This window comes from Microtus oregoni, unplaced genomic scaffold, assembly GCF_018167655.1.
Source record: "Microtus oregoni isolate MIOR12 unplaced genomic scaffold, Mior012 000017F_ref0000208, whole genome shotgun sequence".
NCBI classification, from domain to species: domain Eukaryota; kingdom Metazoa; phylum Chordata; class Mammalia; order Rodentia; family Cricetidae; genus Microtus; species Microtus oregoni.
Window position 1 is genome coordinate 5,656,975 of NW_024543076.1, and position 24,381 is coordinate 5,681,355.

The 24,381-nt window shown below is 48.9% G+C and overlaps 2 protein-coding genes across 7 annotated transcripts; both read left to right on the plus strand.

Annotated features, from left to right (window-relative positions):
- The first annotated feature begins 6,967 nt into the window (after positions 1–6,967).
- On the plus strand, positions 6,968–19,607 carry Fam214b (family with sequence similarity 214 member B). 5 transcript variants are annotated; one of them, XM_041667856.1, is made up of 9 exons: positions 6,968–7,053; positions 15,182–15,325; positions 15,568–16,536; positions 17,066–17,124; positions 17,304–17,409; positions 17,536–17,694; positions 17,912–17,980; positions 18,073–18,248; positions 18,329–19,607. In XM_041667856.1, the coding sequence occupies exons 3-9, from the start codon at positions 15,643–15,645 to the stop codon at positions 18,480–18,482; spliced, it is 1,617 nt and encodes a 538-aa protein (XP_041523790.1). In that variant the 5' UTR covers positions 6,968–7,053; positions 15,182–15,325; positions 15,568–15,642; the 3' UTR covers positions 18,483–19,607. The 5 variants fall into 5 exon arrangements, with proteins under 5 accessions (XP_041523790.1, XP_041523792.1, XP_041523788.1 ...); XM_041667858.1 differs by lacking the exon at positions 6,968–7,053 and adding an exon at positions 12,015–12,075; XM_041667854.1 differs by lacking the exon at positions 6,968–7,053 and adding an exon at positions 12,088–12,372.
- Positions 19,608–20,538: 931 nt separating this feature from the next.
- On the plus strand, positions 20,539–23,984 carry Stoml2 (stomatin like 2). 2 transcript variants are annotated; one of them, XM_041667656.1, is made up of 10 exons: positions 20,539–20,697; positions 20,923–21,060; positions 21,535–21,634; positions 21,770–21,828; positions 21,918–22,019; positions 22,162–22,296; positions 22,399–22,543; positions 22,663–22,742; positions 22,956–23,084; positions 23,722–23,984. In XM_041667656.1, the coding sequence occupies exons 1-10, from the start codon at positions 20,653–20,655 to the stop codon at positions 23,848–23,850; spliced, it is 1,062 nt and encodes a 353-aa protein (XP_041523590.1). In that variant the 5' UTR covers positions 20,539–20,652; the 3' UTR covers positions 23,851–23,984. The 2 variants fall into 2 exon arrangements, with proteins under 2 accessions (XP_041523590.1, XP_041523592.1); XM_041667658.1 differs by having other exon boundaries at positions 20,693–20,815.
- Positions 23,985–24,381: the final 397 nt, after the last annotated feature.

Here is a 24,381-nt window from a genome sequence, read left to right on the forward strand (position 1 = left end):
ATATACATCATATATATATGGTGTATATATATATGGTGTGTGTATGTATATATATATGTATGTATATATATATATATGTATATATATGTATGTATGGCTGTTTTCCATGAAAATATGTCTATGAACCATTTGCATTCAGTATACACAGAAGCCAGAAGGCACTGGATCACTTGGAACTGGAGTTAACAATTTCAAGCTGGGGGCTGAAAAGATGGCTCAGTGGTTAAGAGCATTGCCTGCTCTTCCAAAGGTTCTGAGTTCAATTCCCAGCAACCACATGGTGGCTCACAACCATCTGTAATGAGGTCTGGTGCCCTCTTCTGGCCTACAGACATACACACAGACAGAATATTGTATACATAATAAATAAATAAATAAATATTAAAAAAAAAGAAAAAAAAACAATTTCAAGCTGCCATGTAGGTGACAATCGAACCAAGGTCCTTTGAAAGAGCAGCCAGTGCTCTTGACTTCTGAGCTATCTCTCCATCCCCATCTGTCCTTTTTATAGGACGTTGCTCCTCTCTTGTTCATAGAATCTGGTTTATCTAAAAGGAAACACAGATGCTGCTGGAAGAGGTTAAGGTGCAGCCCAGCTTCAAGAAGATGGAGAGGATCAAGGTTGGTCTGCAGCACACGTGGGGTGGCTCACAACTCTCTGTAGCTCCAGCTCCAGGGATCTGACACTCTCTTCTGGACTGACTCCTCAAGCACCTGGGCTCACATGCACATACTTACACATAGGCCTACATAAAAATATACACATAACATAAAATGAAATAAATTTTGTTTGTTTTTTTTCAACGTAGGGTTTCTCTGCACATAGTTTTTTTAAAATATTTATTTATATGTATACAATATTCTGTCTGTGTATATGCCTGAAGGCCAGAAGAGGGCACCAGACCTCATTACAGATGGTTGTGAGCCACCATGTGGTTGCTGGGAATTGAAATCAGGACCTTTGGAAGAGCAGGCAATGCTCTTAACCTCTGAGCCATCTCTCCAGCCCCTCTGTACATAGTTTTTGGAGCCTGTCCTGGAACTTGCTCTGTAGACCAGGCTGGCCTTGAACTTACAATGATCCTCCTGTATCTGACTCCTGAGTGCTGAGATCAAAGGTAGTGTGCCACCACCACCCGGTGAAAATAAATCTTTTTTTAAGGAGGACGAAATGGCTCTGAAGAGAAAGACCCATTCAGCCAGCTTTCCCCCCTACTGTTTTATTGTTTGTGCCCCATAACAGCCACTTGCACTTCCCAAGCCCTTGAAGATAGAAATTTGCACTGGCAATGTCTCCTCCACTTTCCTCAGGGCCAACTTTAATTAATCTTCCCACTCGTTTCTTTATTGCTGATGTTTTGAAACAGACGCTTGCTATGTATCTCTGGCTGATCAAGTACTATGTACTCTAGACTTACCTTGAATTTATGGTAATCCTCCTGCTTCAACTTCCCAGGTACTGAGATTACCTGTGTGTGTTACCATACCCTGCTCCTTCCCCCAGTCTCTGACTTCTAGGTTTTCAGCAGGACAGAGCAGACCTGATTTCAGTAACAATTTGATATGACTGTAGTTGAGAACTTAAGTTCACTGAAAACACTGTTAAATGGATTGGGGTTATAGCTCAGCGGTAGAGTATATGGCTAGAATGGACAAGGCCCTGGGTTCTATCCACATGCAGAGGAAGAGGAAGACAGAGGGAAAAAGAGAGAGGAAGACCTAATTAAATCTCAGTTCTAACCTAGCACTTCAGTGGCTGAGGTAGGAAGATCTCAATTCAAAGCCAACCTGTACTACACAGTCATTTTTTTTCTTTTCTTATTATTTATTTATTTTATTTATTTATTTTTCGTATTTCAAGACAGGGTTTCTCTGTATAGCCATGGCTGTCCTGGCTCTGTAGACCAGGCTGGCCTGGCCTCAAACTCACAGAGATCCACCTGCCTCTGTCTCCACCAGGCCCAGCTCACAGTGAACTCTTATCTCCAAAAAGAGACAAGCCAGAGAGTGGGGAAAAGATATTTGCAATAGTTTCCTTTGTCAAATATATATTGAAAAGTTTCCTATACGGGGTTGCAGAGTTGGCTCATCAGCTAAGAGGACTGGTTGTTCTTCTAGATGACCTGAGTTTGATTCCCAGAACTCACAAGACAACTCACTAATGTCTGTAATTTCAGTTCCAGGGAATCGACTGAAATAAAATTAAAGCCTCAGTGAGGTACTACTACATATACACTAGAATTGAATTAAAAAAATTGGCATCGGGGATGGAGAAATGGCTCAGAGGTTAAGAGTATTGGCTGCTCTTCCAGAGGACCTGAGTTCAATTCCCAGCAACCACGTGGTTGCTCAAAACCATCTGTAATGATCTGCCGCCCCCTTCTGGTCTGCAGGCATACATGCAAGCAAAACACTGTATACATAATAAATAAATAAATAAATAAATAAATAAATAAATCTTTTTTAAAAAGATTGGCATCAAGCACTGGCAAGGGGAAAAGGGCGGCAAAAAATGTAAAGAAAGTACAGCTCTTGTATATTGCTTCAGGAATTGAAACTGCTACAAATTCTTCAAAGAAAATATGTTGGCAGGAGTTCAGGTTCGATTCCAGCACCCATATGGCAGCTCACAACTGTCTGTAATTCCAGCTCCTGGGAATTCAATACCCTCTTCTGGCCTCCTTGAGCAACAGACACACAGATGATAAACAGACAAACATGCAGGCAAAACACCCAGACACATAAAATGCCAATACTACTACTATTAGTAAAAATTTTTTTTGAGACAGGGTCTCACTATATAGTCCTGGCTAGCTAGGAACTCACTATGTAGACCAGGCCAACGTTGAACTCATAGAGATCTCCCTGCCTCTGCCTCCCAAGTGCTGGGATTAAAGGCATGCACCACCACTGTATGGCGCGAAATCCTGTCTTGAAAAACCAAAATAAATAAAGGAAAGAAAGAAAGAGAGAGAGAGAGAAAATGTAATATTTTAAAGAATAGTCAACAACTTTATGCCTAAACATCATACATTCATCATTCCATAGTTATTTCATTCAGAAATCTGAAAATTGGTCTTTTTTAAAAAGATTTATTTATTATGAATACAGTGTTCTGCCCATATGTCTGCCTGCAGGTCAAAAGAGGGCACCAGATCTCGTTACAGATGGTTGTAAGCCACTATATACTATATGGTTGCTGGGAATTGAACTCAAGGACCTCTGGAAGAGCAGTCAGTGCTCTTAACTGTTGAGCCGTCTCTCCAACCCCAAGTTGGTTGTCTTTTTTTTTTTTTGAGACAGCGTTTTTGTGTAGCTTTGGGAACTCCTTCTGTAGACCAGATTGGCCTCAAACTCACAGATATCCTCCCAGCCTTCCAAGTGCTGGGATTGAAGGCCACCACCACCCAGAAAAGGGGTCTTACAGGAAAAAATTAATGTATTGGCAGAGCCATCATGCATGCCTGGCATTTATATGGGTGCTTAGGATCTAAACTCTGGCCCTCGTGTTTACACAGCAGACACTTTACCCACTGAGCCACTCCCCAGGTGCTATTTTCCCCTTTGGGACAGGGCCCTATATATCCCAGGTTTGTATCACCTGATCTAAGTAGCAGAGGCTAGCCCTGACTCTTATCCTCTTGCCTCTGCATCTACCCAGCATTGGGATTACAGGTTTCTAACACACATTCAGATCCAACTGACTAAAGAAGAATATTAAAATGCAGATGTGGTGGGCAAATGTGTAATCCCTCTCTTGGGAGTCTGGGTCAGAACACAAATTGAGATTCTGTTAAAAATCATCAATAATCAAGTAAATCTGAAAGGCTGTCACAGCCAAACAGAAGCGTAAGGTTACTTCATATGATGCGCAATCCTGGAAGGAATCCTAACACGGGAAAAAAAGAAACTAAGAAAAGCTGTATAAAACATCAATGTTAATCAATGATACTGTACCAATATTGTTTCTTTAATCATAATAAACCTGTATGGTCTTTATAATAAACGGAGTTTGAATAGTCAGTGGTGGATTGCTTGCCTGGGGTGTACAGTGCCCTAAGTTTAACTCCCAGGACAGAAATAATAATAATAACGGAACTGGGTTTGAGGTATGTATGGAAACTATCCCACCTTCACAAGACTTCTGTAAATCTAAAAACAATGTTGTTCTGGGACTGGTGAGCTGGCTCTGCAATCAGAGATTGCGATTTCATTTCCTGGCCACACAGACACAAATAATCACACAAAACTATATTAATTACAACATAGTTTAGTCAACGGCTCAGGCATATTCCTATCTAGCTCTTACATCTTAAATTAACCCATATCTATTATTTTATATTTTACCACGAGATTCATGGTTTACCAGTAAGGTTCTAATGTCTTCGGCAGCTACATGGCATCTCCTTAACTTTGCCTTCTTTCCTCCTTTATCTCTGCTTAGATTTCTCGGTTTGCTATATCCTGCCCTGCCATAGGCCAAAGTAACTTCTTTATTAACCAATGGTAATAAGACATATTCACAGCATACAGAGGGGAATCCCACATCATGACTCAGTGGATAAAGGCCCTTTGCTGTCAAGTCTGATAACCTGAGTTTGGTCCCTAGACCCTACATGACGGTACGAGAGACAGAATCCAGAAAATTTATCCTATGACATTCACACATGCCATGTGCTATGAGCATGCATGCAGGCTTGTACTCACATGCATGTGCACACATACAACTCTGTTGGCACAATCCTTTTTAAAAAAACAAAGTCTCTTAATGTAGCCCTGGCTATCCTACTATGTAAACCAGGCTGACCTCAAACTCACAGTGATCAGCCTGTCTCTCCCTCCCAAACGCTGGGATTAAAGATTTATCTTAGCAGTCAGTGGTGGCACACACCTTTAATCCCAGCACTTGGGAGGCAGAGGAAAGCAGAGCTCTGTAAATTCAGCCTGGTCTACAGCTTGAGTTTCAGGATAGTCAGGGCTACACAGAAAAATCCTGTCTCGAAAAATAAAAAAAAAATTTAAAAAAGATTTTAGTTATATAGATGTACCTGCAGGTGCTGGCAAAAGCCAATAGCCAGTGTCAGGTCCCACGGAGTTGGAGTTGCAGACAGTTCTGAGCTCAGGTCACTACAAACTCTCCAGACTGCATAAGTGAATTTCTTAAAGGTGGAGTTTTTTCTTTTCTTTGGTTTGTATCTGTGTAGCACACCTTTGGCACTGAATTGACCAGTTTACTTTACTCACTGCTCCCCGCCCCCATCCTACTTCACAAGCAACTGAGACCAAAGGAAGGATCGCCGCACATTCAAAGCCAGCTTGGGCTACACTGTGAGTTCTAAGCCAGTACCACTGGAGTAAGATAGACCCCACCTCAAAGCACAAACAATACAAATGAATAAACACACACACACACACACACACACAAACACACATTAACTAAAGTCACAGAGCCTAAAGGATCAGAGCCTCCAAGAACTTCTTTCTCTATTTATCAGAACCAACCCTGTCAAAGCACCAGGAAGGCCCCCAACCGGCTCTGCGGCTAGCCTGAGTTCTATAAGTGTCCTGTGCTGCCACCTACCGGTATCTGGGCTACATCTCTGCGCTCCTGGATCTCCTCCGGAGGACTCAAGACCTCCACTTTGCAACCCATCTGCTTTCTGGCTTTCCGATGGTTCACTCAGTACCTTTGCAAGGCAAAATACTTTTCTTCATCAGTTTCAGGCTCCCGTAGCCCCATTTCAGTACTTTACCCTTTCAAGTAACAGCACCATGTATTTTCATTTGTGTTTTTCTACTTTGAGGGAGGTCTCTGTTTATTACTGAGAGTCTTCTTTTGCTAGAGAAATCTACTGCAAAAAAAAAAAAAATTCCCTCTGCGTCTTACCTCCCTACTTTCGATACAAGGTCACATATTTCCTTGAGCCACCTCAACAGAAACAGATGTGACTCCTACCGCCCATTCCCGGACCCAGACCCGACCATATAATTTAGCTAAACTGTAACCCCACTCTTCAGATTCCTCTACTTTTCTTAGACCCCTGTGATTCCTATACTCTATGTTGCAAACCTCTCGGATATTCGTTTGGGCAAATACACATTACTAACTCAGAGTCTTTACAGAGGCTCAAGATCCTCAAGAGGCTCTTTCACACCAGCAAGAACACATCGGGAACTCAAGCATTTGGGAGGAGGGGGGAGGCAGAAGAACGGGGAGTTAGAGGCCAGTTTACAGTAAAATGGGACACTTTAAAGGGAAAGAAGAAGAGAGAAGGGAAGGAGAAGGGAGAGGAGAGGAAGGAAGAGGAAGGGAGGGGAGAGAAGAGGAGGGGAGGGGAGAGGAACCTAGAAAGAAGAGTTTATTGAGTTTTGGCCAGAGCTCCGGCTCCCCAGCCGCGGCCGGATCTGGTCATTTTGGGGTTGTAACTGGTCAGGCAAAACCCCGCCCTCCTGGACCTGTCATCACAGAAGCCGCACGTGGCCGGGGTGGGACCTCAGACGACGTGCAGCCGTCACTTTGTCTCCTCCGTCATCTGTTGGGGCAGCCGCCGCCAATCACAGCCTGCCGACCCGGGCCAAGGAGCGTGTGTGCCCTGGTGAGGCAGGCGGGAAAAGGGGCGGGGGATAAAAGTCACTGCAGTCCAGAGGGGACAGTGTTCACGTGAAAGGGACCTGGAAGGAGTTCCATCAGGCTGTAATCCAAGGGGTTGGGTCCTGATGAAAGGCGGAGAGAACCAAAGAGGGCGGGAATCGGGGGGTGGTGCTCAGGAAAGCAGAGGATCCTGGGGTAATGCAAAGAAGACGAAAGAGGCGCGGTTATGGAAGGGGCGTGGTTTCTGCTGCAGAGGAGGAGTCTGAAGGATTAAAGAACCGGAGCAAGGGGGACAAACCCGGGGAAGGTGGGAGCTGGGACAAGGGAGAGGGTGGGCCGGGCTTTGCGGGGGCGGGGCTCGGACCCAAGGGGCGAGTTTTACAGGCCCAGGAGGCAGCTAAGGCTGCTCAGTCACTGCTCCTACTACCTTCTCAAGTGCAACAGGACCCACGGAACTACAGGTGTGGGGCGGGGTGCTCGTGGAAAAGGAGGAAAGGACAAGGGTGGGCTTGGGCAGACCTGAAGTAGGACCACCGTTAGCGAAGAAAAGAATTTGGAGATTGTTGTTCTGGAGTGGATGATGCGGAATTGGGGGGAGCAGTTAGGGGTTCAGTGTGCAAGGAGGTGCACTCTCTAGGGGCTGTAGTGGGGGAAGGGCCGGAGTGCTTTGTGAATTTGGAGGTTAGGGTTAGAGAAAAGGATCGCTGTCTGATGTGAAGGATTAGAGGTGATACTTGAGCGATTTGGAGGAATTTCAGGAGAATGGGCGTCTATGTGATGGAAAACTGGCTGGTGGTCCAGCATATGGGAGAGTTGGTGGGGTTGTGTGGAGAAAGAGGGATGGGTTATAGGGTACTATGTGAAGGGCAGGAGTTGTAGGCACCCCTATTGGGGAGAATCCTAATTCTTCTAGAGAGTAACATTCTATCTACTGCTTTGTAGGGCCTCCAGGAACATTTGTGGTCTGTGTTCTAGGAGTGAGGGTGCTGAACTTAATAGAACAAGAAGCTAAGCTAGTGCTACTGGATGCTGAGCTCCTAACCCCTCCTTTTGACTTGTGTATACAGAGAGCAGGCAGGCCCTGCTTGCTTCAAGGGTTTGTGTGGCTGTGACTTTAGATCCTACTTCGAATCTGTCTAGCTGAGGCTAGGACACCTTCCCCAACTAGTATCTCTGGGGACCCTTTCTGTCACTGGATTCCTGTCAATCCCCAATCTAGTTCCTGTTCCGACAGAAGCCTACTTTGGTCTCTGCCCACCCCACCCCACCCCCTGCCCTGCCCTTATGCTCTGGGTGTGCTCATTTCCCACTTCCTTCCTCACACTGGGGCCTGGCCTTGGTCTTGCCAGTCTAGGATCTGTGACCTGTTCCAGACTTTGTACTTAATGTTCAGAGACCCTGGTGACCAGCATGGAGGCTCAAATCCCACCATGCTACTACCACCAACACCTCGGCCAGGAAATCCCAAGTGACTGGAAGCCACATTTTACCTCTTGCCAGAAACTGATTTCTCTACCTTTGTCCTTCCCTGGGTGGGGAATTACAGGATCCTCAGAAATTCTGGGGGTTCTCTAGAGAGAAATGCTGAGAGGTAGTGAAGGTCCTGTATGCTTTGAAAGGTGGGCCACTAGGGTAAGCGTGACCTGGGAAGGGATGGAAGGTTCTAGCCCAGCTAGGGGATGAAGAGAGAATGGCTCCCTATGCTCTGGAAGTAGACTGTCAGAACACAAAGTGGGGCCAAGAGAATCAATGTGGTGCCACCGTCCTTTTTGCCTCTGGATTGGCTTGGGGACGGTGGGAAAGGGCTGCCTTCCACACCGTGACTGAACGGGTATGACAGTGTTGCTGAAAAGGGGCCCCAAGCCAGCCTCCCCACACGGCCACCCAGTTGCTGAGAGCCTGGCTGAGGAAGGGAGGGGTGCTCAAGACAGACAAAGCCATGGGGTAGGGTGGGGTAAAGAAGGGCCGACTGCAGCCTTTTGAGGAGGCACTGATTTCTATGGCAACACTGCTTCCCAGACGCTCTTTATCAGAGGGGGGTGGGCCTAGGGCAGAGGCATTCAAGCTTCCTCTGGGCTAGGGCATTTTGTGCGAGTGGGTGGGGCATAAAGAGAAAAGCCACCAGTTTGCTATGCTGAGTATATAGCCTTTCTGCTTTTCTCCCAGCAGCAGGGAATTCAGTTGCTTGTCCTCTGTGATGGACAAGAGTGCACATTAGCCATTAGGATTATAAGGCCAGGTTGTAGATGTCCTCAGTGGTCACTGTTTAATGGAATCCTTATTTTATTTATTTGTCTGTTTGGGTTTTTTTTGTTTTGTTTTGTTTTGTTTTGTTTATTTTGGACTTGGGGACAGGGTTTTAAGTAACCCAGACTGTCCTCAAACTCACTATCTCACTATGTAGCCGATGATGACTTTGAACTCCTAATCTTTCTGTGTCCTCCTCTCAAATGTTGGGATTATAGATGCCCGCCACCAAACCCAGCTCAGAACCTCTCATTTTAAATTTGCAAATTTGTGGTCAAAGAAACTGGCTTCTTTCCTAAGGCTACTTGGTGAGAGAGCAGGAGTTAAGATTCAAGTTTTCAAATTGCTGTTCAGTATCTGGGCCCACTGTTTGTGTCACTAAATTTTTTATTGAATACCTACTGTGTGCCAGACTCTGAGAATGTTAGCACTAAGAACAAAGTTGCTGTTCTCACGGAGTTGCCAGTAAGAAGGAAAAGAGAGAAAAATAACACAAACAAACACATGTGTATGCTTGTGAGAAATTAAATTGAGGCGCACGCCTTGAATCCCAACACTCAGGAGGCAGAGGCAGGTGGATCTCTGTGAGTTTGAGGCCAGCCTGGTCTACAGAATGAGTTCCAGGACAGTCAGGGATACGCATATTTCTCTGGGTAGAAACCCTGTCTCAAAAACAAAACAGAAAAAGTAGCACCCCCCCGAAAAGAACTAAACTAGTGTGATATTTATTTTAAGAGGAGGGTGGGCAGTAAGGCGAGTCAGCTAGTGAGAGCACTTGCTGTGCAGTCCTTATGACCGGATTCCTGTCCCTGACCTTATAGTGAAAGAAGAGAACGAAATTCTCCAGGTCGTCCTCTCATCTGCCCTCACACATCATACATGCAAATACCTGCATCATCATAACGAAGTAGAAAATGTTTGTTCTTTTAAGAGAGGGTCTTATTACGTAGCCTTGGCTTGCCTGGGGCTCTGTGTGTAGGCTAGGCTGGCCTGAAACTCCCAGAGATCTGCTTGCCTTTGCCTTCCTAGAGCTGGGAATAAAAGCATGTGCAACCATTCCCAGCAGTGAATAATTTTCGTTTGTTTGCTTTTTGAGACAGGATCTCTCTGTGTAACCCTGGCTGTCCTGGAACTTGCTCTGTAGACCAGACTGGCTTCAAACTCATTAAAGGCAGGCAGATCTCTGTGAGTTCAAGGCTACACACACACACACACACACACACACACACAAAGCCCTAGCAACCATAACCAAATATTAAAGTCAGGCTGTGTCTAGGTAATCCCAGCACACCAGCAGCAGAGGCAAGAGATTACCAGTGTTAAATACAGTCTCAGCTACTAGATACCCTGTCTCAAAGAAAGAAAGCAAAGACAATAAACAAAGCACCCAAAACTCCTAACCTTCTGGAAGCTAAGGCAAGAGGATCTGAGTTCAAGGTTAGCCTAGGTTACACAGCAGGATCTTGGCTCTAAAACTCAAAACAACAACAAAAATGCAAGCTCAGAGTTTAGCGCAGCTAGGTATGACCTCATGCATGATTGAACTTCTTTCCCCAGAGCACACTGAGGCCTGGAATATTTTCGATTCTGACTCCTTTAACATTACCCCCTCATTTTGTACAAAGCTGAAGATTGAGAGTGTAGGATAGTAAGACAGAACCCGGCAGAGCTGCTGAGGGCTTTCCTGAGATGGTCTCTGTCTCTTCTGTCTTCTTAGAGAGCTTTACTAAGCAAACAGGTTCACACTTTGATATGCTGCAGTTTTGCGAGGGCTTTGGCAATTTTGTCAATCCTGCTGCTTGCAGCAGAGAGGTCAATCTTAGGGAAGTACGTCCTTTTGGGGGGGCTTCCTACTCATCAGAGGTAAGGAGAAAGAACCCTAGAAAACTGTTGTTTGCTGTAGCTAATCATAGAGCACAGAGAGGAAGCAGGGGGTGGAAGGGGACGTCTCTTTACAGTTCAGTTTCAACTGACGGTCCTGGGGGCTTATAGCATAGGCACAGCAGAAAAGGACCTTGGGCCTTACTGGGCCTTTAAACTATGACAGAGTGAACTCTACTTCTTTTGGCTCTGGTTCTTGTTTCCTGTTTCTGTGACTGGCCGGGAGGAAAGGTCTGATTTGGTGACGCCCTGTCTGACTCGCTGTTGAATTCAGAGGACAAGGTAGACAAGGCTATCCATTTTCCTAGGTTATCTCCAGAAAAGCCCCTCTAAAACGTGTCTGTGAATGCCCGGTCCTTGCAAAGATTCCACCTGGTTACGTGCAGAGCCAGAGGACAAAGGTTAGGGATGCTGATTCTGCTGCCACTTGATTTGGCTGGACAGGGCTGGGCCTGGGGCCCAGTGACTCAGGAGGAGGTTGGTGAGATTGAGAGAGCTGAGTCATGAAGACCAGCTTCGTCTCAGGAGTGACTCTGGGCAGAAGCCTCTTTAACTCATTTCTTAGGGTGCTGTGCTTCCTCAAACAGAGCAGAGGCCTCTCAGCAAAAAGTGCTTCAAAGCCCAATCCGAGAAGAGTTTCGAGATACAAAGAATAAGGCCTGACTCCCTAAAATTTGAACATATTCCTGTCTCAGGAATTCCCTGGGATTAGAAACAAAGACAAAAAAAAAAAAAAGAGAGAGAGAGAGAGAAAGAGAGAGAGAGAGAGAGAGAGAGAGAAGGAAAAAAGGAGGGGGGAAAAGGGGGTCATCTTTCAGTATGGATGGAGATAGCCTCTGATGTTAGGTCTTTTTCTTCCCCTCTGACCTATAGGAAGCAACAACCCTCTCACTTGGAGCTCTGTTTAGGAATGCTGGGAGAGGTGAATAGGCTTGGAACCTATCTAGTCTTGGTTTTGGTATGAGAAGAATAGACTGGAGCTTCCTATTAATTTACCTCAGAACAGGAAGGGTGGAGGAGAAACGTTTGTTGAGACGGGTGAGGATGAAGTCTGAAAGGGTTAAATGACAGGACGGAGAATTACTTGGGTCTTGGACAGAAAAAGGGTTAAGAGGGTGGGCGGGGCAACATTGGGTAGGCCTGCCCTTATGTGGACCAATAGATGTGCGCCCCTTGGAGAGGGCGTGACTCACACTTGAAGTTGCGGAGAGGCTGGCCTCCACTGGGCCAATGAGCATACTTATTGCCCAAAGAGGGTGTGGTCTGAGGGGGGCGTGGCAGCCGTGGTCGCAGTGGCGGGGGTGGCCGGGCGCTGGGCGGGGCGGGCGGCCCCATCAGCTGGTAGGAAATGGCCTGTGAGTCAGAGGGGCAGCGGAGTCTGCGGCGCGGAGCCGGGGCGGCCCCGGGGAGGGACCGTCGCGGGGAGGGGTGCAACAGCGGCTAGAGGGGCTTCGGACGCCAGGGCCCGCTAGTGTTGCACACGAAGCTGATCAGAGAAGAGCCAAGCAAGAGCAAGGCTCTCAGCCTAAGCCACCCTTTGTCTGGGTTGGGGGCCCGTAACAGGGGAGACTGGTTATCCGAGGGGAGGGACCGGGACGGGACGGAAGGGCCCGGAGCAGCGGCCACCGCAGCGGAGCCAATTTGGGAGCGGGGTGAGTGTGTACTAGGTGGAAGGTGCAGATCTTCAAAGCCTCTGCAGGTTATGGGGCCTGTCCCAGGTTGTGAAGAGGAAGGGAGTGAGAACCGACCTGGGAGGCTAAACAGGGGGTGGGGGATCGTCCAGAACGAGGAGTCCAGGAGCCAAGGTGAGTCTACTCGTTTGAGTTTGAAGGCGTTGCTGAAGTCTGCTCCCTCTCTCTTAAGGGTGAAGGACTCTAGGTCAGGAACCAGAGGGAGGGTGAAAGAGGCTGACCTTCCTACTCACAGTGGTGGTCTTAGAACATTTACCGTAGCGTGTGTAGCCGTGTGTGAGGACAAAACGTACAGCAGTGAGCAGCGGTACTCTGCATAGGATAAGAGTGAAAAAACACATGGATAAGAATTCTTCCCGGAACACTCCTTGGTCAGGGTGAAATGGGTGTCCTGAACACTGAAGGGAAGGAAAGAGTGAGCCTAGGTGTTCTTGCTATACTAGAACCTCTCCCACCTCCTGGGCCTAACAAGTATCTGAGGGTACAGACCTCATGGTATTCTGGGACTTGTTGTTTTTGCTGGCCTTGTTCTCGGCATGTTGGGAGCTGTAGTCCTTGGCAGCCACAATCTGGCACAGCTGTTTAATGCCAGCTGCTGCCCATCCCCTGCATGGAGGGTGAGGTTTGGCTTATCCTGGCCTGTGCCCCCTCCCTGCAGTCCTGCCCCATGAGTCAGCTTGAAGCCATGGTCTAAAGCCAGACCGGCTGGGTGGTAGAGGAGTGAATCTTCGAGCGTCTCTCAACAGGGAGGGAACTAATGGGCTCTGGGTTAATGAGCAGATGCCAGGCATGCTGGGGTCAAGTAGAGCATCATGCCATCACCTGACTTCCTCGAGGCAAGGACTCGGGAGGCCAGCTGAGATGACCTGGAAATTGGGATGCTAAGGAAAATGCCCTTCTTGAACTTTAAGACCTGGGTGGAGAATAGGAGGGGCAGAGATGAGAACAGATTGTACTCTCTGAACACACTGCCATTATTAGTGTTCTCCGCTTTCTAGCCATCTCACCCACCATCAGGGACCAGAATACTCTCAGGATCTCCATGCTAAGGAGGTCTGGGGAAATGGGAACGTGTGACCTGCAATGATGGGGGTTGTTGACGCAGGAGAGCTTTTCAGTCCCTAAGTGTAAATGCCTCCTTTCTCTCTGCCTCCTACCACCACATCTGCTGTTGCAATTCTCCCTGTCCTCGGGGAGGCTTTCTCTGCTCTGTCAGAACTGCTGCCCAGCTCACTAGGGCTGGTATTTAGGCTTTTTCCAGGCTTGTGTGTTTCTCCTGAGCTTAAAACTGGGACCTGTCCTCAGGTCTGGCATGATCAAAAGTGAACAGAAGTATTTATTGGGTTGCAGGATGTGGTGACCATCATGGGGAAGTCTCAGAGAAGAGACCTTCAGAGGGGATGGGCTTTGAGCTATCCCAGGAAGGGGAGTGGGAAAGAGGATTTTGTTTAGTTTGTTGGAATTTGTTTCTTGTTGGTTCTCTCTCTCTCTCTCTCTCTCTCTCTCTCTCTCAAGACAGGTTTTCTCTCTGTAACCCTAACTGTCCTGGAACTTGCTCTATAGACCAGGCTAGCCTGGAACTCAAATTTCCACCTGCTCCCCCCCCCCCCCAGTGCTGGGATTAAAGGTGTGTGCCACCACCGCCCCAGCCTGTTTTTTGTTTTGTTTTGTTTTGTTTTGTTTGAGGCAGGGTCTCTTGTAGCCTCAGATGACCTTTGAACTCTCTGGTGTAGTGGAGGCTGGATGTAACCTGGTTTTTGTTGTTTCTTTGCTGTTTTGTTTGATTTTGAGAGAGAGCCTCAAAATGTACTAGACCAGACCTAGATTCAAGATCCTCCTGCCTCAGCCTCTAGCATTATGCTAAAGGGCGCCGTGGTTGGTAGTGCTCACGGGCTGCTGAGCAAATAAGGATGGCCATTGGGACAGCTGACCTTCAACTCGACTGTCTCATCACTGTAATATTGGCTTCTGTCCCAGGAATACCACTTTTGTGCCTGGGCAGCACAGAGAAATGGTTTAGGTTTTTTTGAGTATTGGTTGTGCACTGGGGGAGGGGCGTGGAGAGATTCTCCTGTTGTTTCCAGTTCACTGCCTGCTGCCTCCTTATCTCTGGTGTGCAGGGCCTGGGGGGAGGGGTGAGAACCAGAAAGTGCCTTCCCATCAGGTCCTCTCCTACCACTTGTTTTTGGTTGGATTTCTTTTCTCTTGCTAAGAAGACAGATTGCTGGGGGCAGTTGGGGTTTCAGATATGAAGGGCTGGCGTGGAGTTGACTTGAGGCTTGTAGGTGTGTGATGGGGTGTGACTGTCTTCACGACCTCTGCCCCCTCTGCCCGTGGCGCTCTCGGGTGGCACTTGCCCCTTGGGATAGACGTATGGAAGTGGGTTGTGTAACTGGGTGGCCTTGAGTAAGAGAGGTAAATTATTGCCCTATCCACCTACTAGCTGACATGGTATCTCTGATCTTTGGGGCATCTTATCCCCTATTGGCCAGTTGCCATGATAGTGACCCGGACGAATGGTTCATCTTGCCTCTACTCTCTTATACCCCTAATACAGTCAGGCACGACTTGCTTCTCTGTTGACTCCTCAAGTAGCCCAACTCTTCTACCTGGGCCCTGGGTCTCAAGTCTCCCTCTTCTGTTTCAGAAGAGCTTGTGGCAAAGGGGGAGGATGTCTTAGTGTATGCGCTAATATAGTAGCCCATATTAATGGAGGGATCTTTACCCTTGGCTTCAGGGATCCTGACTTAGATTTTCTCTTTGCTTTCAGGGTCCAGCTGAGTCCAGGAGCTGCACGGAATGGTGGCAGTCACCTTGCCAGTGCAGTGGGCATGGACCAGACTGCAAGCTAGAGGGACAAGACATCAGACAGGAAGAGCAGACACACACCTAGGCTTGAGGCGTCTTCATCGGGGTAATTTCCAGGAAGGAGGGAATAGCAAGTTCAGTAAGACTCTGGAGTGAAACGTGTCCCCCAGCCCGGCCTGGAATTCTGAGAGTAGCCTCTGAATTACGTTAATCGGTCCCAGGATCGGTCAACTTTACCTCCACATTCTGCTCAAGGTCACCTGCTGAGGATGGAGGAGGGTCTGAAACTCAGCTGGAAGAAAGAAAAATTCTTGATTTCCCCTGACCTCCTTTTCTTCTTTTTTACAGATGTCCCCAGGCCCCCCAGCCCAGGCCCAGCATAAAGGCCGTGTGGGGGGCCCCCCCTGACCCAAGGGGGGCTTCATGCGCCACGTGCAGGCGGAGCCGTCTCCATCCTCAGAGCCAGAGGCTGGCCCTTCACAGCCTCCAGTCAGACAGGGGACCCTCCAGGGTGGCCTGCTCATGGGCTACAGCCCAGCAGGGGGGGCGACATCCCCCGGGGTCTACCAGGTATCCATCTTTTCCCCTTCAGCTGGTGCCTCTGAGCCTCCTAGGGCTCTGAAGCGGCCCGCCCCTTCTACTGAGGGTCCCCGGGAGCTGAAGAGAGGCCCTGGGCTGGGGACCAGAGAGAGACTACCCCCTGAAGAACCATCTACTGTGGGACCTTTGAGCCCAGAGGGACTGGGTCTGGGACTGGGTGTGGCCAGTCAGCATTTTTCCCATCATGGCCTCTGTGTTGTGGAACAGGGAGGTAGTGCCACCTCACCTTGGACTTCAGGGACCCAAAGTACCCCCTGGCCCTCTTCAAATACTTCCTGCAATACTTTGCACACCAGAGACTGGGCTTTCCCAGATCAAGGGGGACAGGGGTACCTGGGGGAGTCTCCAGGGCCAGGCCCTTCAGGCCAGCTGCACACACTTGACACTGATTTGCACAATCTTGCACAAACAGGGGGTAAGAGCCCAGTGGCTAGGGTGGGCAACGGGAGCAGCCCCTGGCTTAGGGAGTCCCCTGAAACTGCCAATGGGCACAGTCCCGAGCACACACCCCCTGGCCCTGGACCTCCAGGCCCCTGCCCCACCAAGCGAAGGCTGCTGCCTGCTGGAGAAGCCTTGGATGTCAGCTCTGAGGATGAGGGGCCAGCCCCTCGGAGGCGCCGGGGAACCCTGGGCTGCCCTCTTGCTGCCAATAGTTCTGATGCCAAAGCCACACCCTTCTGGAGCCACCTGCTGCCTGGGCCCAAGGAGCCTGTTTTGGTAAGCCAGTGGATGAATTCAACTATTCTTTTATTTATTTTTCTTTCTTTGGAGACAGGGTCTTATGTATCCCAGGCAAACCTAGGTTGCCAGGGATGACCTTGAACTTCTCCACCTTCCACGTGCAGTGTTGGGATTACACAAGGCTTTTGCCACCCCCACCCCACCGTAGTGTCCATGGTGCTATAGATTGAACCCAGGGCTGTGTGCATGCTATGCAAACACTCTAATCAACTGAGCTATAAACCCAGTCTCTTAGTCTTGTTTTTTGAGACAAAGTCTCAGATAGCCTAGAGTGACTTCAAACTCCCTATGCAGCCAAGCATGAGTTCTTCATCCTCCTGCCTCTGTCTCCTGAGTGCTAAGATTACAGGCATATGTTACCACATCCAGCGTACTCTCAGCACTTTTAAGTGGACATTTGTGTAGGTGAAGGAGGCAGAGACCTATAGAGATGTTCTTCAGAGAACTTGTAGTAAGTCCTTATGCCAAAATATGTCAGTCTCTCTTCTCAATATTTTCACCATAGGACCCAACAGACTGCAGTCCCATGGGGCGGAGGCTGAAAGGTGCCCGTCGCCTGAAGCTGTAAGTGACCAGATTCTCCCTCTACCCTGGCCATGAGAGCACAGGCAGAAGTCGCTCATTTTCCTAACACTATATATAGTAGGGAGCCCTGGGGAGTGGCAAAGAGTGGGGCCCAAGGATTGGATATAGGACTATCCAGACTACTTGAACCAACCCATATGTGCCCCTTCTCTTACCAGAAGCTCCCTTCGAAGCCTCCGGAAGGGGCCAGGCCTGCTGAGCCCTCCCAGTGCCTCCCCCTTAACTACCCCTGCTGTCAGCCGTACCCTGCTGGGCAACTTTGAGGTAACTCCTTTTGGCCTTTGTGGTTAGGGGTTCCTGGGAGGAATTCAGTGGTGGAGTGCGGCTCAAACAGACAAAGGAAAGAATTGGCGTCACTCTCAGACTGTGTCTACTCCCCCCCAATACCAGGAATCATTGCTTCGAGGACGCTTTGCGCCATCTGGCCACATTGAGGGCTTTACTGCAGAGATTGGAGCCAGTGGGTCTTACTGTCCCCAGCATGTCACGCTGCCTGTCACTGTCACCTTTTTTGATGTTTCTGAGCAAAATGCCCCGGCCCCCTTCTTGGTATGACCCCAAAGTTACCTGAGAGGGGTTGGGGGTAGGAGGAGTGGGAAAAGGTATGCCTTACTTGTTCTTCTTCTAAGAGTTAGGCAGGGTCATGTGGGCAAAACTCTACTATGGGGTGAGCCTAAGTCCAAGGGGAGACATTACAGAGCTGCCAGGGTTTAGTGCGCATGGCTCTCTACTTCCTAGCCTGGCTAATGGATTTTGATCTTCCCAGGGTGTTGTGGACCTGAATCCTCTGGGGAGGAAGGGTTACAGTGTGCCCAAGGTGGGCACCATCCAAGTGGTAAGTGAGAGAGTGGTACCCAGGGGAGTTGATGTGGGAAGAGAGGAAAATTAACCCATAGACCCTGCTGACTTGGACTGCCCTGTCCCCAGACCTTATTTAACCCCAACCAGACTGTGGTGAAGATGTTCCTTGTGACCTTTGACTTCTCGGACATGCCTGCTGCCCACATGACCTTCCTGCGCCATCGCCTCTTTTTGGTGCCTGTAGGTGAGGAGGGAAATGCTAACCCCACCCACCGCCTCCTCTGCTACTTGCTGCACCTCAGGTAAATACAGGCCCCCGGGAATGTTGGGGAAATCCGGGTATCTGTCCCACACTGACTTGGTCCGCGCTGTCTTCCCCTAGGTTCCGGAGCTCCCGCTCAGGCCGCCTAAGCCTGCATGGAGACATCCGCCTGCTTTTTTCCCGCCGGAGCCTGGAGCTGGATACAGGGCTCCCCTATGAACTGCAGGCTGTGACTGAGGCCCCCCATAATCCACGTTATTCACCTTTGCCCTGATTGACATCATCTTAAATTAGGTGGGCCCAAAGCCTGCCTAGCCTGCTCCATCCTGGACAGGGTAAACCGTGGAGAAATGGTGAGAGCCCCTTCAGGCTTGAATTAAAGTCCTCACCACGCTCACACCCAAATTAATTATTTGGGTGTTTAAAGCTTCTGATCCTTCCATAGTCTGTCTACTCTGGGTCCTCCATGTGCCTGTCCCCTCCCTTGGGTTTTCCAGGCCAGCTTAGGTAGTAGGGAGGAACCAGAGCTACCCTGAGATTGTCCCAAGTTCCTAGGCAAGTAATGCCAGTGTTGCCTCCCTGTCCTGGGCAGGGGCCACTTATTATTTTATTTATTTTTAATTTATAATTTATTCAAATTGGATGGCCTTGGTGATCTCCCAAACCTGATCATTGGCATCACCCCACTCTCAGATACTGCTCCAACCTCAGGACTTGAAGAAGCTGATGTCGGGGCGAGGGAAGAACTGCTCTCCCTCAGCTGAGAGCGGAGAGTGGATTCCAGAGGAACTGAGTCACTAGGCAAAGACTCAGCTTCCTGCATCCTCCTCTATTCCCTTCCCTTCCCTCCCCTCCAATCCATCTTTGAAAGCTAATGTGATTGTGTGTGTGAGTGCGTGTGTGTGTGTTTGCGCATGTGCAAGTGCTCATGCAAACATATGCATGCACACAAACTTGGGTTTGTGTGTGTGTGTGTGTGTGTGAGGGAGAGAATGTGCAGGTATGTGTAACATAGGGGTTCAACTACCCCTTAACCTAGGGCTTCAGACTCAGTTGTCCCTCTCCTCCTGCCTGTGTTTCCTTGCTTTGGGGTCCTGACTGAGGAAGGTGTCCAGGGACAGAGTCAGGCCTAAGGACTGGGGAGCCTCCTCTCACCTGACCAGACTCTGACCCACCTACCTCAGCTGGGATGAGGGGTGCCCCTCTTATTCGGTCATGTGGTTTCCAGTTACCACATTCCCCACTCAAGACTCTGGCCCAGCCTCAACTGTTATCTCTTGGGGCTTGACTGAGGGGAACAAGCATTTGCTGAAACTTGAAAACAAAACAAAAAACAGGAAAAAATCGTACCTGGTACATTTTTTTAGAAAAAAAATAAATTCTTGTTTGGAAACTTGAACTAAGTTCTACTTTTTTTTCTGTGTTCAGAGGATGCGGATGGAGAGGTAGGGCCTAATTGGAGCTGGAACTGTTCTGTCTTCTAAAAAGGAAGCAACAGGCTGCGTGGGATCTTAGGCGAGGTCAGGCTGATTCTTGGAGCATAGTCCTATTCTTCATATGATAAGGTGTTGGGGGTGGGAGGGTAGAGTGAAGCTATAGAAGCTAAACTCTGAGGATCTGGATTCTTTCACTAATTCCCTAGGTCACTTTAGCCCTTCAGAACCTCATTGTCCTTGTATGTCGAACAAGGATGAAAAAGATGGTAATACAGGCCGTTTAAGGGATGTATTCGAGTGTCAGAGATTGAGCAAGGTGACATGCTCCAGACAAAATGAAAGACTAAGGCTCTTTGCTGGCCTCAATGTAAGGAAATCACGCCTGACAGTATCTGGCTCAGAAAATATGGAAAGAACTGTTGACGCCTTGGGAAAAGAAGGAAGAGGGGGGAAAAAATCTCCGCCCAGTCGTCAAGCAAAGTTAGGCCTCCTAGTTACCATGACAACGGGAATGGGTTCAGTCCCCAGTGGGTGGGTTGGGCACAACAGCCCTACTACCCAAGAATGTCACTATGGCAACCATGGCAACTCGTCAGCGCCAAACCACTGATTGTTATGGTGACAGTTTAGGGCAGTTATACGAGCTGGGGAGTAAACTGAGTCACGGCTGTGGATACAGAATTTGGGGGGAGGTGTTTCTCTACCACTTGCAGACAGACTATTACCTCAGTTTCGACTACAATACCCAGGAACTTCTTGACACCCAGAACAAACTTGCAGCCTCGGGCTTTCTCTTCAAAGTCTACGTTTCCCAGGGAACGATTTGACGTACGCTCTGCTAAGTACGCTGATTGGGGGGCGGGACGGACGAGGGCAAAAGTGGAATGAGACGCCGGAAGTACGTCGGGCGGAGTGGAACATCAGGAGGAAGGGCTCGGGTTTAGGCTTCAGGAGAGACCGCTCTGCCCCACCTCTCGTTGGTTCCGGAGGTCACTGAGGCTGTGGGAAATGCTGGCGCGCGCGGCGCGGGGCACTGGAGCCCTTCTGCTGAGGGTGAGGACGAGGCAACCTTCTTCAGAGGCCCGGGACAGAAATCACCTGGGTCCTCAGCTGGGAAGGAGCGGGATTCCAACTTTGGGGAAGGACTGGGGTCAGAGGTCATGGTCCCCACGTGAGTCATTCTCCGGGGATCCTTGGGGGTCGCGATTTAGGGATATGCCTTCCGAATAGAAGTGGAGTTCCGCGCCGCGTCCTCAGTCGACTCTGATCTTTCTTCAGGGCTCTGTGCAGGCTTCTGGCCGCGCTCCGCGCCGCGCCTCCTCTGGACTACCCCGAAACACCGTGGTGCTGTTTGTGCCTCAGCAGGAGGCCTGGGTGGTGGAGCGGATGGGCCGTTTCCACCGGATCCTGGAACCAGTGAGAATCTCTTTTGTCCTCCTCCAGCCAGCCAAGTGGTCGGGTTTCTTACTCATGTGGGAGTGGGACTTACCCGGGGCCTGTCTACACTTTTGCCTTTTGACTACTAGGGACCATTCCTAGCAGGGACCGGATCTGACAGAGCCCCTGACCATCACATCCGTATTCCGTTGCTTTCCTTTTACCCAAGTATTCCACAGGCTGCATTCTTGAAGCTACCCTTTCTCTCAGCCTCACCTGTCTGCCTAAAAATGCCAATTCTTGCTGGCTCCCATTCTCTTGACATTCAGTGGCCTAGTCTTTCATCCTTGTGCTCTTAGGTTTCCCTATCAGTGACACCTCAGCCTTTGAGGACACGTCCTGATAGAAGCTACCGCTTTCCTGGGTTCCGTACATGACTTTCTGCTTACTCCAAACTTAGCTTGGATTTCAGGTTTATTACTCCTACTGAGAACCTATGACTTCTTTTCCCAGGGCTTGAATATCCTCATCCCTGTGTTAGACCGAATCCGATATGTGCAGAGTCTCAAGGAAATTGTCATCAATGTTCCGGAGCAGTCGGCTGTGACCCTTGGTGAGAGACACGGGGTGATGGGGATGCGCTAAGTGCATTCGGATGTGATTGCCATTATCTGGGGCTTAGGAAAAAAGAGCTGGTTGGGACAAGAGGCCTGACCATCTTCCTTTTCTCTTTCTTTTGCTTCTGTAGACAATGTAACTCTGCAAATAGACGGAGTCCTTTACCTGCGGATTATGGATCCTTACAAGGTATCTGCCCCAGCTTTATCCAGCCTTCTCAACTGCCCCCCATTAAAATCTTGTATCTTTATTTCTTACCCTATACTTGCCTTTTTCAGGCAAGTTATGGTGTGGAAGACCCTGAGTATGCTGTCACCCAGTTAGCTCAGACGACGATGAGATCAGAGCTTGGCAAACTCTCTCTGGACAAAGTTTTTCGAGTAAGCAGATCTGGGCCCGAGGGCTTAGGGGGCACATTCCTTGCCCTGCCAGAGCTTTTCTGGAGATGAAGATTAGCCCAGGACCTTCCCAGTTTAGGCTCTTGATAGCTACAGTGACTTACCTGCTCACATTTATCCCTAGGAGCGGGAGTCCCTGAATGCCCACATTGTGGATGCCATCAACCAAGCTGCTGACTACTGGGGTATCCGCTGCCTGCGCTATGAGATCAAGGATATCCATGTGCCACCCCGAGTGAAAGAGTCTATGCAGATGCAGGTGGGGGCGGGATCAGAATCCCCTACAGTGGTAGATAGAGTTGTAAGTCCTGGATAGGGTTCCCCCTGGCTTCTTCTTGATGGGGGTCGTTGGGGCTTCCAGGTAGAGGCAGAGCGGCGGAAACGGGCCACAGTTCTAGAGTCTGAAGGGACACGAGAGTCAGCTATCAATGTGGCAGAGGGGAAGAAGCAGGCCCAGATTCTGGCCTCGGAAGCAGAAAAGGCTGAACAGATAAATCAGGCAGCAGGTGAGTAGCATAGAAGCTGAGGGAGGAACACAGCATGGGTTTGAGAGGTAAGTGCTGGAGCAGGAACTTTGAGGTACTCTCATTTCTTGGGTCAAACTGTCTTTTTTTTTCCCTTCCAGGAGAGGCCAGTGCTGTTCTGGCCAAGGCCAAGGCTAAAGCTGAAGCGATTCGAATCCTGGCTTCAGCTTTGACTCAACATGTGAGAGGCCGATGGGTGGGAATGGGGGGTAGGAATAGACAATTAAAGAGTTCCGCTCACCTACCCTTATGGAGGGTTCCTGACACTGTGGACTCCATTAAGCCAGACAACATGAGCTTGTATTAGGATTTGTATACCGCTTCTCCAGGAACCTGACCTTTCTCTTCTCTCCTTAAATTTGTGACCTTTGATTTTAACCCTCTGGGCCCACAGAATGGAGATGCAGCAGCTTCACTGACTGTGGCTGAGCAGTATGTCAACGCATTCTCCAAGCTTGCCAAGGACTCCAACACAGTTCTACTGCCCTCCAACCCCAGTGATGTCACAAGTATGGTGGCTCAGGTTAGAGCTCTTTGAAGACAAGCGTACAATAACAGTGTCAGGAGCTAAGAATGGAAATCCCCACTCAGTCCTGCAGATACCTGTGCCAGTGTTCTGAGTCACCCCGGGGTTATGGTTTGCAGGATTCTTATCACTGACTTCAATGCTTAGGAAACTTGAAGGAACAAGAAAAAACAAGGGGCTGGGGATGGTGGTACATGCCTGTAATATCAGCACTCAGGAGATGCAGGAAGTTCACAAGCGAGAAACCTATCTAGGCTCCGTAATGCAACCTTGGCTCAGAAAAAGGGGAAGAGAAGGATGAAAGAGAAAAGGGAGCCGTAATGCAATCTTGGCTCAGAAAAAGGGGAAGAGAAGGATGAAAGAGAAAAGGGAGCCGGGTGGTGGTGGTACACGCCTTTAATCCCAGCACTTGGGAGGCAGAGGCAGGTGGATCTCTGAGAGTTCGAGGCCAGCCTGGTCTACAAGAGCTAGTGCCAGGACTGGTTCCAAAGCTACAGAGAAACCCTGTCTCAAAAAGGAAGAAAAAAAGAGAGAGAAAGGAGAAAGCAAAGGAAACAAAGGAGTTGAGCGGCTCCTGTCTGGTCTGGAGCGGATCTTCTGCAGAGTCCTGATGGTTCTCTCCCTCTCTCCGCAGGCCATGGGTGTATATGGGGCTCTCACTAAAACCCCAGTGCCTGGAGCCCAGAACTCCAGCGAGAACAGCAGAGATGTCCAGGGTACAGATGCAAGTCTTGAAGAACTGGGTAGAGTCAAGCTCAGTTAAGGAGATGGCTTGGCCAGGGAGTCTGGGGACAGAAAACTACTCTCAGATTCTGGCTCTAGCCTCCCTGCTAAAATTTTAGTTTTTATTTTTTTATTTGAACTTAATAATCATGTAATAAACTTATCAGCGGCAAATTGGAAACTGTCCTTTTTGATTAGGGAATGAAGTTAGAAAAATTACTCATGCTTTCTTTGGATGGCCACTCCCACCCTTCAGCCCAGGCAGGTCTGGGGAGCTGATTCTCCTCAATAATGAACTTCACATGACATGAAATCATCCTGTTTTCAAGGGAAGCCTACACCGGAGAGGGATTAAAGCTTGTGTCTACTGAACTGTGAGCTGGAGAGTTGTTCCCTCCCTTCCTGCTGAGTGGTGCAGGTGTTTGGGTAAACATGGGGAAAGAGGACTACCTAGGCAGAAATGTACTTCAGCGGTCTTGAAGGACTGAGGGTACATCTCATTCATTCAAAACCCTTTAATCTCTACCGTGTACCAAGTAGAATTTTTTTTTTTTTTTTTTTTTTTTGGTTT